Below are 19,133 nucleotides of genomic sequence, written 5' to 3' on the forward strand. Positions count from 1 at the left end.
TTCTTGGTGGGACTGCTTGGAGTGAGACCTTAAAAAGAAACGTGTTAATTGCTCCACCATGGATGCTAGGTGACAAAGTTTAAACTTTTGATAGCAAACTGTCACCATTTCCAAAACAGAAGGATTATGCCATTGAACTTTTGTTTACCTGTTTATTTTGTTTTCCTCTAGTTTTGCATCTCAGAGGGAACTTTATTTACTTGCTACCCTCATACTTGTTTTCTTTGTGAATTAGCGCTAAGCTGAAATATCACTGTTTAGACTTTCACGTGGGATCAGTAGTTCAGTTTCCTTATGTCCCTCTGGGGACCCGCTTCCCTAAAGGAGCACATGAATTTGATATCAGAGAGGAAATTGAGACAGACAAGATATTCTGTTGTGATGCCATACAAAGCTGTAGTTCATTTTGTATGCATGTTTTTTTTATTTACTTCATGGCATTTGAACTACATGTTCCACTCAACAGTGTTTTTTATCAAAAAAAAAAAAAAAGCCATATTCCCTCATTAAAGAAATGTTTCGATTAGAGTATGTGACCTATAGAAAAGAGTATGAAGCACCAGAATTATCGGACATGCAAACAAGTGTGTGCATGGCACCACTTCCAAGCTGAAATATCTTAGCATCAGTCTGAAGTAATTTACGTTAGTTTTCCGTACCACATACACAAATCAAAGTCATATATAGGAAATTTACATTCAAGTTGGTTTTCTTTTTCATTAAATTCAAAAGTATATACCCCCTTGTGTTCTGTCGCTGACTGTAATGCTTCCCCAGCGCAGGGATCTGAATACAAAAGGAAAAAAGGAAGAATACTTTAATTTTTCTTACAGTTTAGAGAGGCCACTGAGAGCTTCATACAAACATCAAAGTTTTTCCTATTTGTTTTTTTTTTTTTATCCTGAGGACAATTCTCTTCTCATTCCTTTAGTGTACATCAGGATCATGATCCTTTATTGTATTTGTAACGGTCCTAACATATTACTGTATAACTCTTTTTTTTTTATGTTTTCCTAGCAAAAAACTGGTAATTTGCAATTTTTAATTTCATTTTTTTTTTTTTTAAACTTCTATAACAGCAACAGCTCTACATTGGCTCAGCCACTGGAGTTTCACAGCTTCCTTTACACCGCTGTGATGTGTATGGAAAAGCATGTGCCGAGTGTTGCCTTGCGAGAGACCCTTACTGTGCCTGGGATGGTTCATCTTGCTCACGTTACTTCCCCACTGCTAAGAGGTAGGGACAGTTTCAGATGTCTGCATGGTTTGCTATTTATTTTAACTGATGGGCTCAATATGACCAGAGGGCTTTGGAGATTTTTCATGGGATGGTTAACTGGAGCCCTTTCTCTTCCAAAGAAAACATAATTGTAGAAGTTACAAGCAATATGAAGTCTTGGTTGATTTAAAGTGAACACTGCTACTTCTTGGGTTGGCTTAAAAAGCTGTTGTAAAAAAAAACATTCAGAGAAGAGTTGTCTCTGAAATGGATTCATAACTTTATATTCAGTAAGAAACAGCAAAAAGAAAAAAAAATCCCTTTCTCTAACATTAGGAGGAGGCTTGATATTAAAATAAAAGAACTACTTGCACAGGTAAATTGTCCAGTGTTTTCATGAATTCTAATTAAAAGGAAATAGTTACAAAGCGTTTGGACATGAATGAAAAGTTACTTTTTTAGCGATATATAACATTCTTGTTATTATTCAAAAGTATAACTTGTATATGTTGATGTGTGCCTAAATGCTGCAAGGTCAGAACAACCACTATTTTACATTAGCTCTGCACTGATGCTAAGGGATTTGCAATGGAGAACAGACTCTGCAAGTTTTTATAAAATAATTTACAAGTCCTAGTTGCATGATCTGAAAGTTTAAAATAATGTTTTCTTTGCCTGCCTTTATCTCTGAAATTCTTTCTCTTAAAATATATAAGCTAGGTACTGAACAGCTCTCACCTACTGAAGTAGAAACTGGGAATAACTGAATAGATAATCACTTGCAAATAGGAACAGACATTGGTGTATTGTTGAGATTCCCATGATAAATTGGCTAAAATGATAAAAAAGTACTCACGTTAAATCGACCATGACAAACATCTCACACTTTTAAAGAAACAAGGAGTCCAAGGGTTTATATGCATAAGGAGCCATTATCTTTATTTTAAATTTGTAGCAAATACGTATTTGAGAATGTAGGGATTCCAAATCCCAGATTTGGATTGGTTGTTGCAGGAGGTGAAATGTGGCAAAGGGTGGGAAGTAGCATTTGTGTGACAGACTTTTCAGATGGAGGTGATTAAAATTTCAAGGTTTGCATTACAATGTATCCTAAACAAATACTGATGACAAAAGAAAAAGCTGCTTATGGAACATCAGGTTCTATTTTGCACCAGGAAATAAGAGTTAATGTGAGACAAGCTTTCTGTGAAATTCTTTAGAAAAGAATTAAAAAAGAGAAACTGAACCCATCCCAAAAGAAGAGCTGGTCAGATTTTCTCAGCTGCATGGGCTAAATTCAAATTTGTGGTGGGAGCACAGCAGTTCCTCTGGAGGAGGAGGAGGGAAGAGAGGAGCGGGAACAATGAGTTTTTCAAGGAGAGATTAATTTGATCTGAAAGTTTTAAAGGTTAGAAGTCAGTGTGGTTGAGTACCACCTCTGAGTCAAAGGAGACGGTAAGGTCAGGAATCACTGCCTCACTCTTCTCTGCTGCCTCCCTACTAATCTTTCTCCCTGAACCTCATCCTTTCTCATCACTCACTAGCACCCATTCCTACTCTCAGCCCACCTCAAAACCCATAGAGCACGCCATCCTGTCATTCATCTGCTTACACTGATGGAAGAAATAGGGCACTTGTCTTTTCCTTATCCGTCTCTCCAACCGAGCTCACCGTTGCTGTCGGGGCAAAAGGGACTCTTCTTACAGGGATTAAGGGGCAGGGTTACTGGGGTTAAACTGGGTTGCACAGCTACAGGAAAATCTTAGGATGCAGAATTCGCTCTTCTTGAGGCCACTATGAAAGAAAAAGTAAGTCCTGGTGGGCTGAGATCCTGACAATGTGTTCAGAAAGAGCTGCTGACCCCCCTCCTTCGCCCCATTTTTCCATTGGCAGCAGCGGCAGCGGAGGAAAGGTCTGGGTTATGGGGAGAGACGATCCTCTCTTTACCTGGTACCTGCTGTACCCGTTGCCTCAAACCAGCTTTGAATGCATCTGTGACAAAATCAGCATTGCTGCAAACAGCTTAAATGTCAACATTTTCCTAATAATGAATCCGTGTAATTTTAGGCTCCAGAAATATTGGGAAAGTTGAGTCCTGAGGCAATTGCACAGATGCTTTACTAATAGTCGGTTTGGGGTTTTGTTTTTTGTGTTTGTTTTTTTTTTGTCTTCTTTTTTAAAAAGGAGCTTTCATGAGCCATGATTTTAATTTACTTTTCTTTCTTTGTGTATTTTACAAGTCTAAATGACAGTTCAGAGCTCCTGTAGTATGACCGCTTAACTTTACCCCATGCAGATGTGTTCTGGTTCATATTTCATAAATCAGTGTGTCGATAGAATGGTGATACGTGCAACATTTTCCTGAGATTCTAACAAAACATCTCATCCAAACTCCATTGACAGTAATATGAGTCGTTCCACAGACTTCTTTTCTACAAATAGTAGCCTATAAATATGCTGCATTTCAAAATTTAGGAAGGAGTAACAAAATGTTATGGTTCCTTATGTTTTGGTGTATTTTCATTCACTGGTAATGAGTAATATGAAGATGATATCTGAAATTAGGATTAGTACATTTTTGGAATCATTTATCAATCAACAGAAGGTTTCTTCTTATTAAAGCTTGCTAATTCACTAGGATAATTTTAAAGGAGTTTTTTTTTTCCCGAAAGATATAAAAAATGCACATTCTGAATTGTTTTTTTTTAAAAAAACAAAAGCACCCCAACTGTTGCCATACTTCACATAACTCATTTCGGTTTTAATATTTCAGTAGTTTTCAGTGGAGAAAAGAAACGGTTAAAATCTTTCAGCCAAGAGGAGTCAGCTGTGCAGCTGATGGTGCCTGTGTGAGAACTCTTAGTGTGTGCTGATGCTGGGCTCTTAGTGAGAGTCTGCAAACAGGGTCAGTGAAGAGAAGAGAGATGGTCTCTGTACGGCAGAACAATGGCTTTTTAAAAATGTGGGTTGTTGTCACAAGGGAGTGACCAACAGTGCTTTTTACAAGGCTACTTGACTTTTGCATATCCGTTGCTGGATGCCATAATCTGAAATCACAGCATTGTTCAGCAGCCTAATCCTCTTTGTTCTCCTCTAATTTTGCAAACCCTCAGGCTTTCTCTGATTCCTAAAGTAAAGTGCTCACACTTGAAACACATCTTTGTTTGCCTTGCTCTTTTTTCTTTTTTTTTATCTGAACCGCTTTTCTCTGGCTCAGTTGAATTTTGTGTCAGAGCTATTTAAATAAAAATAGGAGCAGACAAAGAGAGAACAACAAATGCAAAGTAAAACTGTATTAAAAAGCTTTCTTCTGTGAAATACAACATTTTTTAGCACAGATCAATGTGTTTTACGAAAGACCCAGTGGAAATCAAGCCAGGGAAAGAATATACTATGTTAAATGGACATTCAATAAAAGCTAGAACTCAGACTGAAGCCACAAAGGATGGAATAAATGACATTTTAAAATCTTCCTATCCACGTGTTTTATTCTGTTTATTGTAAAGGCAAAGCCATTTGCAACAGTTTTGGAAAACGTTTTATCAGAAATGTTTCGGTGAGATCTGTAGTGTCTGAAATGATCTATTTATTTTAATTTAGATGTTGTAGAAAATACAGCGCTTTGACATTCTTTCAAAGCCATCCACCCTGACATTTCTTTTAGCTAGAAGATGGCATGATACTTAAAGTATTCTGTACTTGCAGAAAAGCTGTAGTTTATTCATGGGTTTTGTGGTATATGTTAAACTGTATTGTTTATACTTTGATCCCTCTATGTATGAATCAAGTAATGAATTTGTCTGTGATCAATATTACTATCCAAATTAAAATAAAGTTAATGGGCTCAGTGTAAGATACATTTATTTACTAGTTTCTGAAGAATTTACCTGTAAAGGCTGATCCTATAAACCATGATAAAGCACAGAATATAGTAGTAACAATATGATTTCCTTCCTACAGTTGTTTAGATGCACTTGTGACCTAAGTAATTATATATATGTTCCATTTGTTACTCTTCAGTAATGGCAAATGTGAATGCTGACCACCGAGGAGGTCACTAACAGTTTTCAAATATGATATTTGCAGACGTACTAGACGACAAGACATCCGAAATGGAGACCCACTTACCCACTGCTCAGACCTGCAGCATCACGGTGAGTTACTGGTGTGGCTGAAGTACAACTGATTTGTATGTAATTTACAGACTGTGCATCAGTAAAGTGGGAAGCACATGAATGATTTGTTGGTGAAATTGTCTTCAACATCTGGGAAAGATGAATATAATACATCATTATTCCAATTTAGATTGCTTACAATGGCCTGGATCAGTCATTAAAGACTTATTTTCTTTTTTTGGCTGTTTTTCCTCAAGTTAGCAGTTTTAAGCACTTTAATTTTTCTGCGTCTCTTACCTGATAATACCATACCATCAGTCGAGGCCTATTATGTCAGAAAAGAGTCATATCTCCTTCAGAACAGCAAGAAATATGTACGTGCTGCTTCATACATTTTGCATATGATGAAAACCAAGCACATAATTAACTGCCTTTGCTAAATGTGGAGTGGTCTTTGTTGGAGGTGCCACACTAGCAGCCCTTAAGATCAGGATGTTCCTTGCAGGAAGCCTGTCCTCTGTGCTTCCAGCATGGGTTTTCTTTGATATCTTTTGGGTTTGTTTTTTGTTGATTGTTTCATTTTCGCAGTGTATTGACAGATCTTTCTTTCTAGAATTGTTTGGCTGATAAACTTCTCACAGTTACTAATTTGTTGCCAAACTCTTCAGAAGATCTTCACTTAGAAAATGAAAAAAGTCCATTTTACCAGAAGTGAAAAGAACACTTAGGCAATACTTCCCTCTGCTGGAAAAAAATGATTACTCATGTACATCCATAATAACAGTTAAACCACTGGACAGATTTCTGGGATAAATAAAGAAGAGGTGGCTGAAAATGGAGATACCTCAAAACCCTCATGTCCTTCCAGTCCTTGTAGTAGCAAGAATGATAAATAGTCCAAAGTGGTACTTTTGTGTCAGCTATAATTCACCACCATTACGTTTCAGTGGTAGTTTTCTCTATCTTCCTTTTTAATGATTTGAAACTTGCAGCTAACATTGCTGTAGCTTTTCTTTTTACTTCTTTATTCTAGGACTCAGGCCAAGCTACTCAGTGGGGAAAAGGGTTTGGAAAAGTGCATGGATAAACTGTGATCAAGATGCAGTTGTCACATTTTGAGAACTCATGAATTCACAACTAGTTTGGATTTGAACTAGTCAGTGTGAACTAGTAGAAAGTTCACAAATTTCCAGTTGTGTGATATCTAGTAATGCTTATATACTGCAGATGAGACCATCTCTATAGTGGGGCTGAGGTGATGTTTTCAGTTCGCCAACAGGAAAATTTCACCAGGCACGAAACATGGGTTTTATTACCAGCAGAAGCACATCTTAGCTTCACCTTTTCGTTATCTGGACATTTTACTCATGAGCAAAACGATGGTCTGGGCTACCAAAAATCCAGGGTTTTTTAACATTCTCTTTCCCTTGCTAGCTGTGCTTTTTACAACTGGAGGTCTGTTCTTTATCTTCGTAGAAAAAAAAAAAAGGTTTTCAGAACACTTTGTTTTTTATATCTTCCCATATTTGGTATACATATTTGTTTGAAGAGATATCTTCTGTCCAGAAGGACGAGAGTAATCCAGCACAGTTTTTTCATGAAAGTAATCATCAGAACTCAAGGTCAGGAAAAAGCTATTATAAGGTACACCCGATCACCAGGATCTTTATTACGGCTTTGTCAAAATGAGCAGAGAGACAAGGTATCACTGAAAATTTTACGTAATGGTGAAACGAAGACAGCGTAAATAGAAGAATCAGTAACTTACAAAAAATACTGAGGGAATGCAGTTTGAGGTCCTAGACTTGAAGGATGCATTGTCAAAATACTTTACTTAATGGATGCTTTAGATTGTTCTTGAGTGAAATTTTCTCTAAATTAATTGAGTTGTAAATCTATAAAATTTTCATATATTTGCTTGTCATTTATTAATGATTATGCATTGTACAAACAGCTGCATAGCCCGTAAACTTCCTATGCCAACTTACACTGAAGCTTTTCCTTGGTTATGACTAGTAATTTCCTGGACAAGAAATGAAGAATCAAGTTTGTCTATAGGCAAAAATAAGCTCCAGCAACCATTTACTACTTGTTTACACATTCCTTTGCAGTAACTGCCAGTTGATTCTCCATGTGAACGAACAGAAACAAGAAAAAAGAACAATCTCTTAATGTAAATCTCACTGTTAAAGACGTTGCAGAAAGTTACTTTGGTATCAATTCGAAGCAATAATGCTTTTGATAAGGTTTAGGTAGCGCTTTCAGTTGCCCTTTTGTGCAAATGTATAACAAGTAGTATAAAATGACTGCACAGCAACATTAGAGGGAGCTGAGGATCCTTAGCTGTACAGGTGTTTGGCCAGAAATTAATGTTTAAATCTAAAAGCATGATCACCTTTGTGTCAGCTAAAGAGCAATTTTTATTTTTTTTTCAGCATAACTTTACTAGCGCTATCAAGAAATTAATCAAGTTCTTTTTTTGAAGAATTTGTAAAAGAAGAGGCACCTTTTTTTAGGCGATTTATCCCAGGGGAAGCTCAAAGAATCACTCTGAATTTAACTGTATAGTGAGATTCATTCATGTGCAAAGCAATCTTGGTATAAGTACTTAGCCTTTCATACTTCTTTGGTTATGTCAGAAATTATGTATTTAAAGGACATTTATCAGGGTAGTAAACTGATACTGCTGTTGGGTTCATTTTGGGAATTACAGCTCTCAGACAGGATTTTGGGTTGAATTTCGTAACCAACTTCATGACTTCTATAGTTTTCTAATTCCTCCAGCTGCCCTTCTGAACTTCCCAGACTTTCATTCTTCCTTCTAGTCTCTTCAGCTTCTCCCTCAGTCCCAGAGCTGCACTCTGATCCTGTGATTATTCCATCACTCCGCTTACTTTCTTGCACTCCACGTGCTCGATATTACTTGAACTTTATAGACATTTCTGGACCTGCCTTCTGCTCCCTTAAATCATGGAAATGGAATTTGAAGGATCTATTAAATCCTTCCTCTCTCATTGCATGACTGTCACCTATACTGTATTTTCTGGAGCTGTGAGGAAATTTAAAGGGTGCCTCTGCCACTTTCCGTGGTGATGTTTAACACGCTAGAATGCCATGAACCAGATCCAAGAAAACACTCAGAAGTTTAAAGTGGCATCAGAGCACCACCTCCAAGGTAACTTCCATGAAAACTTGTAACTAACTTCTTAGATACTAAGGATATCCTAGGTACCTAAGTTTTCCAGCAGAAATGTCTCTATATACTTAAAAATATGCTACTGCTTATGGGCAGTGAGACCTTTGCCAAAGAAATATCTATTTTTGTCCTTTGTACTGATATTTAGAAGCTAGAAGACTGCCTCCTTGGATCTAATGAGGGCAGTGTTACACGTGCTCTGCTCCTGTATAATTCACTTGTACTACGCTGTGTTCAGGAAAATATAGTTAAGTGGTGCTGCAAGCCACCTAATAAGTAACCTGCTGATTAAATCAACTATTTAGGATGTGGGAGAAGAGGATTCAAAGTCCACTTAGGCTTAGGGGATTGACTTGATAGGTCTACTTCCAATACAAGCACCCAAACTATCAGATTGCTTATGTTGAAGTTGGGCCATTCTGCAACAATGATTCAAAGTTCACGGGGCCTGGGAGAAAGGAATTGAAATGGGGCATGCATCCTAGAGTGAAATCTCCGTGTTTCCGCCCTTTATTCTGGAAGCCTGTAAGTCTCTGTTTCACATGAACACATCACTGGAGCATTAACATATGTGTCCCAGGCTATAAAAGGGGACATTTCCTACTGACTGTCTTATGCTGCAGCCCTACAGGCACTATCTGTTGTGGATTCCAGTCCAGATATCAAACTGCCTCTTGTTGATTATTGAGGATCTTTGGCTGTCTGCTCAGCCATATGAATTCTGTTCCTAAATGAGGGCACCTAACTTGAAACAGAAGAGTCAGGACGTCAGTCAGCCTTTCACGATGTTGAATCTGGACCCATGAGTTATTAGCCAATCATTTTCATTTCCAGTCTTTATCTTATCACTTCTATTTATATTCAGTTAATCTCTTCACATACTTCCAGTTCCTCTGTTTCATTGACAAAAATTCAACCATGCTCCATCTCAAACCTTTCCACTGGTACCCTTGGTTACCTTCTCGTCCAGCTGTCTTACCCTTCTCTTGCTGCTTTGCTTTCTAATTAATTCCTCCATTGCTCCCCATCTTCCTGGCCCAAAGCTGCACTGACATTCTTCATAGGGATGTGGTTTCTGAGAGATGTCATAAAAGTTGTTTCACGTAGTTGTTTATATAGCACCCCACTTACTTGCTGGAAGGGTTCACAATCCAGCAGAGGAAAGCAAGCTAACCCATTCCCAATTTTTTTAGTGTTAATACACCATTTGATGTTTCCTTACTGAGAACTGGGCAAGCACCAGTTTCTATTCTGTCCCCCATCCTTTCTCCCATCCTCTCTCGGGGCTGCAAGTCATTATGGGAAGACATATGATTGCTGTATCAACATAAACCAGGAGCTCAATTTTATTTTTACCTTTGGCTCAGTCATCTAGCAAACAGCCTGTGTTTGCTAAACAACATGGCCAATATGATAAAGGCACAGTGAAAGCAAACGAAACTTGACAAAGGATTTCTCTGAGAGGATTTTAATTAGACATCATTTTCCTGTTAAAAACATATAAAAAAAAAAGTTCCTTAAAGATTTCCAGTGCTAAAGATCAAAAGTGGAAAATGGAAAGAATGACAAAAAATGGCAAGGAGACAGGAAACCCCATGAGATCAACACGGTGTTAAATAGCTTACCAACCCCTTCCTCCCCATTTACTCTCCCGGATTATTGCACTGTTGCTACTTAAGTCCATAACAGCATTTTAAAGAGCTAAGGTTGAGAGTTGAAATACGATGCCTTACAGCCTCTGCGGTATTGGAGAAGAATCAAATGCTATATAAGTCCTATAGCTATGTGATATTTCCAGCAAGTTGATGAATATCTTGAAACATTGTTGTTACAAAAGGAAGTAATTTATTTAACTTTCTTTTTCCCCTCCCATAATGTCTGGTTTATTAACCTCATTACATTTCCATAAATTATATCAGTATGAGAGGAAATGATTAATTGAAGATTGTTTCCTCAAAAACATTATTCCTGGTCATTAACAGCCTCAGCAAACTGCAGTGCCATATAATCTAAACACATTATACTACTTTTAAATAGCCTCATGTTTTATTACTTTGCTCTAAAGTATTACGATCATAGAGCCCAGGAGGCATCATTACAGACATTCTGCAACTACACCCTGAGTTTTCTCACTGCATACAGTTTGCTATTAAAAATTCTTGTCATGTCTTAGATGTTTTCCTTGATGAATAATAATGAGGTTTACACAAAATTTCACAATGAAATTCATTAACTTCACATATTGAGATGTTAACAGCTGTTAGGATTTAAAATACAAAATTAATAATAATAAAAAAAAAAAACAACCTACCAGGGATCCTTACAAAGATAGAGATGGTGATGGAGATTTTCCAAATGGCATACTGATACTGGGAAAATTTTCTTTTAAGGTTTTTATCTTTAAACACTTTAAGAGACCCTAATTTCTAAACAAACAAATTCAATTAGCAATTAAGAATTTTCTTTCTTGGCAATTTTAATTCTTTTTTTCTTGCTTTACAGATAACCCAAGTGGTCAGACCCTGGAGGAAAAGATCATCTATGGAGTAGAGAATAGCAGCACTTTTCTCGAGTGCAGCCCAAAATCTCAGCGTGCCGTAGTCTACTGGCAATTCCAGAAGCAAAATGATGACCGCAAAGAAGAGGTACAGTATGAAAAATTAAAAGATTCAACTAGTCTTCTCTATGAAGATATACGTGAACCTGAGTCCTTCCTAGAATAATGTCCATCTGTATTTTAGTTTATTGGAGTTTGTCTGGAATCGTATAATTTCTGTTGTTCTTCAACATATTCTTACTCTTATCACCATAAAATCCCATAAGCTCTTTAACAGATTTTACAGATTGTTACATCAGAAAACATTTATGTCCTCTCCCTGGTCAGACCCCTGGCAAAAGACACTGGTTTTCCTTTATACAGCTCAGAAATACAAAAATTTAACATGCCATCTAAGTGCCACCTAATGCATCATACAAAGATTATATTGAGCTTAAATATTACAAAGACCTTAAAACTGCCTTTGAAAAGAAGTCTGAGTGCATTTGTCTAATTATACTGCTTGACCGAAAGGTAGTCTAACAGGAGCACGCTCTAAGGCTTTACTGCAGGTAAGGCAGAGACAGAGTAAAGTGAACATACAGGGATGAAAACTTGTACATTTTTCTCATCAAAAGCAATATTCACAGAGGCGAAAGCACTGACTTTCCCTGCTTGCATTACACTAAGCTGATACTTTATTTTTCTCTTCCTCTTGTCACCAACATTCCGATGTTATTACTCACTCTGGTTCTCAAGTAATGTTGCTCTCAGGCTAGGTCACGCATACCTTAAGAGAATAATCTACTCTGGTAGGTAGGGAGATCAAGCTAGAAAAAAAAACTTGTTTGTTGCATTGAAGTATTTCTAAATATACCCAAACTACTCCGAAGCATTTATTTTTTTAAAGCATGTACTAAATATTTATTTGCATTAGCAGCTTTAGATACTTTGGCTGTTTGCTTTATTTGCATAAAAGATTTAGAATTTATTTTTGGTGGAGAGGGCAGTGAACAGGTTTGTGCCCTTTCTGTCTGCAGTGATATGTGCATTCAAAGAATGAAATTACCTTCCTAGATATTAATTAATTCAGAAAAATACAGTATTTTGGACAGCTGCATTCTGACTCTTAAAATTTTGAGATTTAGTCCTTATTGTTTCTTTGTAAATTCTCCACTTGTGCAGAACCCACTTCTATGCGTAAGGACTTTTGTAGTAAGGAACAATAGAAGACAGAGAACCTTTCCCACATATGTAGCTCGGCTTGGCTGAAAGACAGTGATAAATGTGACCTCGGTAATACAGCCAAGTGCATCCATGTCGACTCTGCTGATTATAGGCTTGCATCTTCTGTAATCTTACCAGCAAGTCCATCTGACAGCATTGATACAGATCTTTGTTCAGCATCAGTAGGGATTAAGGAGTAAATTCTTAATCCCCCGAACTGTCTTTGCAGCACATCAGTAGTTTTTCCAGAGTACTTGAGCCTTCCATAACTAAAATGACTGGCAAGGGTTTTTCCATTCATGTGGTTTGGGGGATTTGTGGCCAAGTTTTACCAGCTGAAAGGAGCAGTTCTAAGGAACTAGTACGGTTAGAGGATAATTTTGCACATATATGAAAGATAACTATTGAAATTACCACTTCTTACCAATACAGATAAAAGTGGATGATCGCATGATCCGGACAGAACAGGGCCTATTGCTACGAAGTCTTCAACGGAGAGACTCTGGTATTTATTTTTGTCATGCTGTGGAGCATGGCTTCATGCAAACTTTGCTCAAAGTGACCCTGGAAGTAATTGATACTGACCACCTGGAAGAGCTGCTCCATAAAGAAGAAGATGGTGATGCCTCCAAGACCAAGGATGCTACCAATAGCATGACCCCCAGTCAAAAGATCTGGTACAGAGACTTCATGCAGTTAATCAATCACCCCAATCTCAACACAATGGATGAGTTCTGTGAGCAAGTTTGGAAAAGAGACCGCAAACAACGCCGGCAAAGGCCTGCCAATGCGCAGGTGAATACAAATAAGTGGAAGCACCTACAAGAGAATAAAAAAGGTAGGAACAGGAGGACCCATGAATTTGAGAGGGCACCACGTAGTGTCTGAGCTACATTACCTCTAGGAACCTCATCCAAGTAGAAACTTGTATAGACAGATAACTGGAAAAAAATGCAATATTCATGAACTTTTTCATGGCATTATGTGGATGTTTACAAGAGTGGAAAGTTCAAACAATTTCCACCAGGTTTAAATAAAATCCATTTCTAACTTTCCTAGTAAGTCCTTCGTCTCTGCTCTGATTCTAAGACCAGAAAGACCAGAGTTTCAAGGATGATAACTCACCCGGACCTAGCTTACTGCTCAAAAAGTTCTGCAAGAGTTCAGCAGGCAAGTTGTGCTTTCTCTTTTGCCTGAGATATAAACAAAATGCTGTATTTCATGCTGTCATCTTAAAGAAAAGAAAAATCCCACCTTTCATCAGCAGCACTACCATTTCTAGACTTATATATATAAAACTGCATGAACTCATTAAGCTGATGAACGTCTAAACACGTGATTGGACACAAGGATTTTGTTCTTGTTTTGTCTACCAGTTCTCCTGTTTATGTGTGCTAGAAGAGGAAAAACAATACTGAGTGAGATTGTTTGTGGAAATCTGAACAACATAAGCCATCCACCATCTGGAAGAACAAAAATTGTGGAGTACACTGGCCTACTACTGATGACTTCTTTCAGCTTTGATCTAAAGATGTATTTTATTAAAACTATAATTTAAATGTACTATGAAAAATATGCAGCAAACATTAGCTCTTTTCTAAAATAGATTAGACTTTTTGTCTTAGAAATATTGTACTTTCTAATTATTGGTTTAGAGGAAAAAAAAGACAACTTCCAATTATGAGCTGCTTTCCTCTTTTGTTTGGAAAAATCTTTCAGGGGAGCTAGTCACACTGCAGTTAACCTCCTCCCCTCTCAGTAATCTATATGACATGTAACTTCAAAACAAGTTTAAAACTAAGCTATTTTAACACGAAAGTCGCTGTATAGCATGGAAGTCTTCTGCATTCTTTTTTTCTAAGTATGGTATTTTAAATGATTCAACTTGTATAATACCTTGCTATAGATTGAACCAATGAAGAGGAGAACATTGATTTTCAGTTGTACATTTTTTTTTTTAATTAAAAAAAAAGTAAATAGCATTAAAATACCCTCTACTAATTACACTCTTGCTTTCTCGGTTCGTAAATATTTGTGAAGGCTAATATTTAAATACTGTGGCTCATAGACAGTCATATATCCATGAGCAAAGCTCACATTCAGTTTAAGGAGTTTTGTTCCCAGCTCAGTGCTAGAAATATGTCCACACTACTGATTCGCAGTGTTCCATTCTTTCTGTGGGCCAGGTCACCCAAATGCAAAGAACCAACCGTAGGCCACGTAAATAGTAACCTTAAAGCCAACGCTCTGTTTTAAGATCTAAGGGACAGTTTTATCTGAGGGTGAAGTCTGCTGCCGTAGTAAATTGGTGAAGTTCAGCTTAAGGCTAGTTTATATTAACAGATAATTTGGTCCCGCACTTCTGTCTTATTCTATGTACAGGAGAGCAACAGGGTAAAACAGACAATGTACTTGCACCATACGTGTCAGTTTAGGGTTATAAGTAATGGATTTATTCACCTCAGCACAGACGTGCCTTTGGTCCCCAGTTCTATGGTGTCCAGTTCTTTTGAGGTCATCTTTCTCCAGCCTCCCATATTTTTTCTTGGTAGAGTCCATAAGTGACATAATTTCAGGTAATGTCATTGTGGGGAAAATTGCTAGAACAAAGTCCTTAGTTTGCTAAAGGAGCTTTTATATAAAAGTGTGTCTGTATTGATGACTGATCTGTTTTGTCGTTATTCACTCCAGATTATTTAATTTATCATCCTACACTATCAGCCTCATCAGATACAGTATAACACAACTGCTGTGACAGCATCTCTCACAATATGTCCCAGTCTCCTTGCCCCTCACTAATTCAAGTATCCTTCTGATTAGTGAAGCCTTGGCTTCTTGCCTCCATAGCGATTGTGTTTTCACTAACGGCCCAGTCACTTTAGTGTGCTTTGAATCTTTTACAGGGGATGAACTTACAAGATATTTCGTCATTAATTCTTTAGCAAAAAATCCATTGAATAGACCAGGACAAGGCTGTAAGGACATGATTTAGGAAAGCACTTGGGAATTTAGTTTTAAAGCAATTTTAGGTCTCTCATGTTTAACCTGACTGTTGTGAAGTTTAATATGCCATTAAATTCCCATGCTTTCATGATGCGCTGAATAGGGATGAATTAAAACATAGGTTTAACTATGTTCTTTCTTGTACAGAAATATTAATTTTCAGCTCAAATCATGATTAATTTCTGAGCATTGTTTTCAGCTGAATTATTTAATTGTAATCACAGAACACCCTTTAGCCTTTTGTGTAAGGCTATTGTATACCCTTGAGTCATTAGAATCCTCTTTGTTACAAAAGGAAACAGTTTTAAAATGAACCTCAGAGAATTCAGTGGGAAAAATACAAATTGATTTTAACCTACCCTAAAAGACTTTCTTTCCTTTTTTACATATTAATGGAATTGTTATCTACCTTTTTTTTTTTTTCTCTACCACGTTCATAGCAACTGGTTCTATAGCAACTTGCTGCAAAAAATCAAACCAAAACCAACCTCTTTCACCACCCCTGAAGACGAAACAGATTAAATTAAGTCAGGATTCTAAAATAAGTTTTTCTATAAAGAGATAGATAATCTGTGGGAAGAACATTACACAAGTTGCAATGTTTTTACCATAACCTGGCAGTCTGATTGGGCAATTGATACGATCAGATCTTACAAATTTCAATCTAATCCTTACTGTCATGAGTAGTCTTGTTTATATCTTTGTATTTGCTTATATAAATAAAAGGGCAGAAAATCAAGCCAGCAGTGGAATTTTTTTTTTTTATTTTCGGGTTCATATTATGGTCAAGTTAAAACAGCATTTAATACTGATGTGAAATGAACTTTTTTCAAAGAACATAAGCCTTAATGAATTCATGTATAGAAAGATGCCCTGCAGCTTCAGTAAAATTCATATCCCCATTTGTGTCATTATTGTTTAAAGCAACTTAAGGTTTGAAGATAAAGGTAAAAATGGTATTTCTGTAAATCATCAATAAAACCCTCTAAACCTCTAGTTACAGACTTTAGAAAAAGTTAGTAAAAAGTTGTTTTTAAGCTGGAGAGAAATAAAGGATTTCCTTTATAATCAGAAAGATCTATTTTGATTTGTTTTAAGATATCCATTTGCAAGGAACAAAAATGCATTGAATCCTTTTCTTACTCATCTACACTTTGCACTTGCATGGATCACTGAAGATGGGAATTTGTTCAATGGCTCCTAAAAACTGTATGGTTATGTTAAACTATAGCATCAAACTGAGAAAACGTGCATCTTTGCAGAACAGAGTTAAATCGTCATGACCCAATGAAGTCACTATGTAAAAAAAATAAAATTAAATTAAATGCATGTGAATGCGCATTTACTGATCCTTTTTATGTATTATTTAGTGAATATCAATGGTATGTGTTTAATAGTTCAGTTTTTGCTACCTACACATTAGCCAAAAGAGATGTAAATACTTTTGACTAGATAAGGAGGTACAGTGTAAAGTACTGTTATCTAGAGGTACTCCATTTTGGTGTGTTCAGCATAATACTAAAATGCAAGATTTTGCCACACAGGTGATAAGGTGGTTTATTTGCTATATCAGTGCCCAAGTTATGCGCTTATTCTGTAAGCGCATTCCTCACTGGATAGTAAATAATTCTACTTCTGTATTTATCACTTCAATTCAGATGGGAACTAGAAAACTGGAGAGAAAAAAATGTAATGAAACTGCTGCTGTAAATTATTTCTTTTAGCATGTATTCAGTTGTTAAATAAACATTTCTTCCAAATATTTGAAGTTCGCTGTCTTGAGTGTTTACATGGACATATGCCCTGTAACCTTCATGAGCATATGGAGCGCATTGTTGCAAATATCATGCTATCGATGTATATGAGCTCTGTTTACTAGGCCAGAAGGGTTGCTATTTTTATTAATGCCAGTTATTGTTTCTTTTTGAAGACTACAAAATAATAATGCCTGAAATGAAAGCTACGAACTTATCTTCAGCCTATCTTTCAGCAGAACTGCATGGGCTTGTGCAGATAAAGCCACACATACGCACCCCCACCACACTCTGCCCATGAACCAAACGGCAAACCGGCCTGGAAGGCACGCAAATGGTAGCAAGTTGCTGTACTTGATGAAATACACTCCGTGCGATGCTAATAGCTTAGTACACCGATGCTGCTTCTCTTTGGAAATGGGCTTGCATAGACAGCAAATAGAATAAATCAGGTTCTGTCTGTTATCGCCATACCTATCCTTAGGTAAATTTAGCAGGTGTTTGGAAGCGCCTAGGAGCTCTATCTAAAAGCAATATGCCACAGCGCTAAGCACTGTGTAAACAGCTAACGAGACAAATGCTGCCCTGGAAAGCACGAAGTTTAAATATACCAGACAAGAAGTGGAGAAAAGAAGCTATCATTATTTCCATTTGGCGCGTTCAGAATTGAAGAAACAACCAGTAGTACTTAATCATCACTAATCCATTCAGCTTTGCCCACGTTCCTTCCTGTAAAGCAAGGATGGAGATGTCCAGTTCCAAAGGACGTTGTAAGGTTATTCTATGGTTACTACTGTCTTCTGAAGATGAAAATAAGCCCTCAGCAGCAGCCAGGTAGAAGTCAGTGGGATACAAAAACATATCTGCAAATAAAAGGGCAGAATGGATGTGGCAAGTCATGAATCCCCTAACTGAAAGACCAGAGTAATGTTTGGTTTTTTTTGTTTTGTTTTTTTTTTGTCTGTCCAGTGCGGGGATTATAAATACTCAAGAAGTTTGACCCTTGTTTCTGGGTGTAGCCACGCTGTGTTCTTTGCTAGAACTCCCTGCAGAGCACAGCTAAACTGATTGTCCTCTGTTACTACTTTGCTACATTGCCAGGAAAGTACAATGCCTGGGGACAACCTTCATTGTCATTGAGTAGGAAAAAAGAAGAAATATTTGGGGTTTAATGCATGTTTGTTCATACATATATATATATGCCTATATACATACACACTCACGTATTTAAAGAGCCAGCTTTTACTGAGATGAAATCCCCTTTTCCCTAAAGTATTTGAGGCTCTACTTGTAATTCTAGTGCATCTCTGAAGGACACGTTTGGCGGCCTCAGCTATAAATTGTTATAAATGTTTCCTTTGTGAAGACTGAAACACATTATTCTGTTTCCTTACAGGTCACATTCATTGAGGTCCCCATCAAACATATATTTAATGGGAGGCAAAGTTATGACGGCTTTTTCCAAAGCCTAAAACAGAAGGGCTATTCTCCCTAGAATGCTCAGTAACAGGATACAAGTAGACTAGAGTATTAGTGAACCAGCCAATTTCTTTGCTCCCCATAAATACTCGCGTGAAAGGTTGGAGGAGCTTCATAGAAAAACTAGAAACTGTGGAGAACAGGCCTTGGTTTGGACTTTTTTGTGCTGGAATTTATCAAAGGTTGACATTTTGGAAAACTTCAGGATGATCTGAGATAAATCCCAAAGCTCTAGTGAAGCAATTTCCATACTGAAAAAGTTTCACTTAGGCTAGAAAAGCAACTTCCCTTTCTTTCATAGCAGTTTTTCACCCCTTTAGGAAATAGGGCCCCTCTTGCCTCAATATTAACCCAGAAAGGTCATTATATAGTTTCACAGACTCACAGAACGGTAGGTTTGGAAGGGACTCTGGAGATCATCTAGTCCAACCCTCCTGCCAGAGCAGGGTCACCTAGAGCAGGTTGCACAGGAACACGTCCAGGAGGGGTTTGAATGTCTCCAGAGACAGAGACATTCCGGTTTCTACAAAACCGGTTTCTACAGTCCTTGTTGAAGGCTTCAACACACATGGGGAATCCCGTTTCTGAAGACCAGCCCACCCCA

The 19,133-nt window shown here is 37.3% G+C and overlaps 1 protein-coding gene across 2 annotated transcripts in view; it reads left to right on the plus strand.

Annotated features, from left to right (window-relative positions):
* The window catches only part of SEMA3A (semaphorin 3A), a 170,862-nt gene extending 153,809 nt beyond the window's left edge, over positions 1-17,053 (plus strand). For both annotated transcript variants that reach the window (XM_074573363.1, XM_074573362.1), the window contains 4 exons: positions 1,080-1,237; positions 5,306-5,373; positions 11,033-11,175; positions 12,726-17,053. In XM_074573363.1, the coding sequence (XP_074429464.1) occupies positions 1,080-1,237; positions 5,306-5,373; positions 11,033-11,175; positions 12,726-13,181 (825 nt within the window). In that variant the 3' untranslated portion in view covers positions 13,182-17,053. The remainder of the gene's footprint in view (positions 1-1,079; positions 1,238-5,305; positions 5,374-11,032; positions 11,176-12,725) is intronic.
* Positions 17,054-19,133: the final 2,080 nt, after the last annotated feature.

This window comes from Larus michahellis, chromosome 1 (genome assembly GCF_964199755.1).
Source record: "Larus michahellis chromosome 1, bLarMic1.1, whole genome shotgun sequence".
Lineage (NCBI taxonomy): Eukaryota > Metazoa > Chordata > Aves > Charadriiformes > Laridae > Larus > Larus michahellis.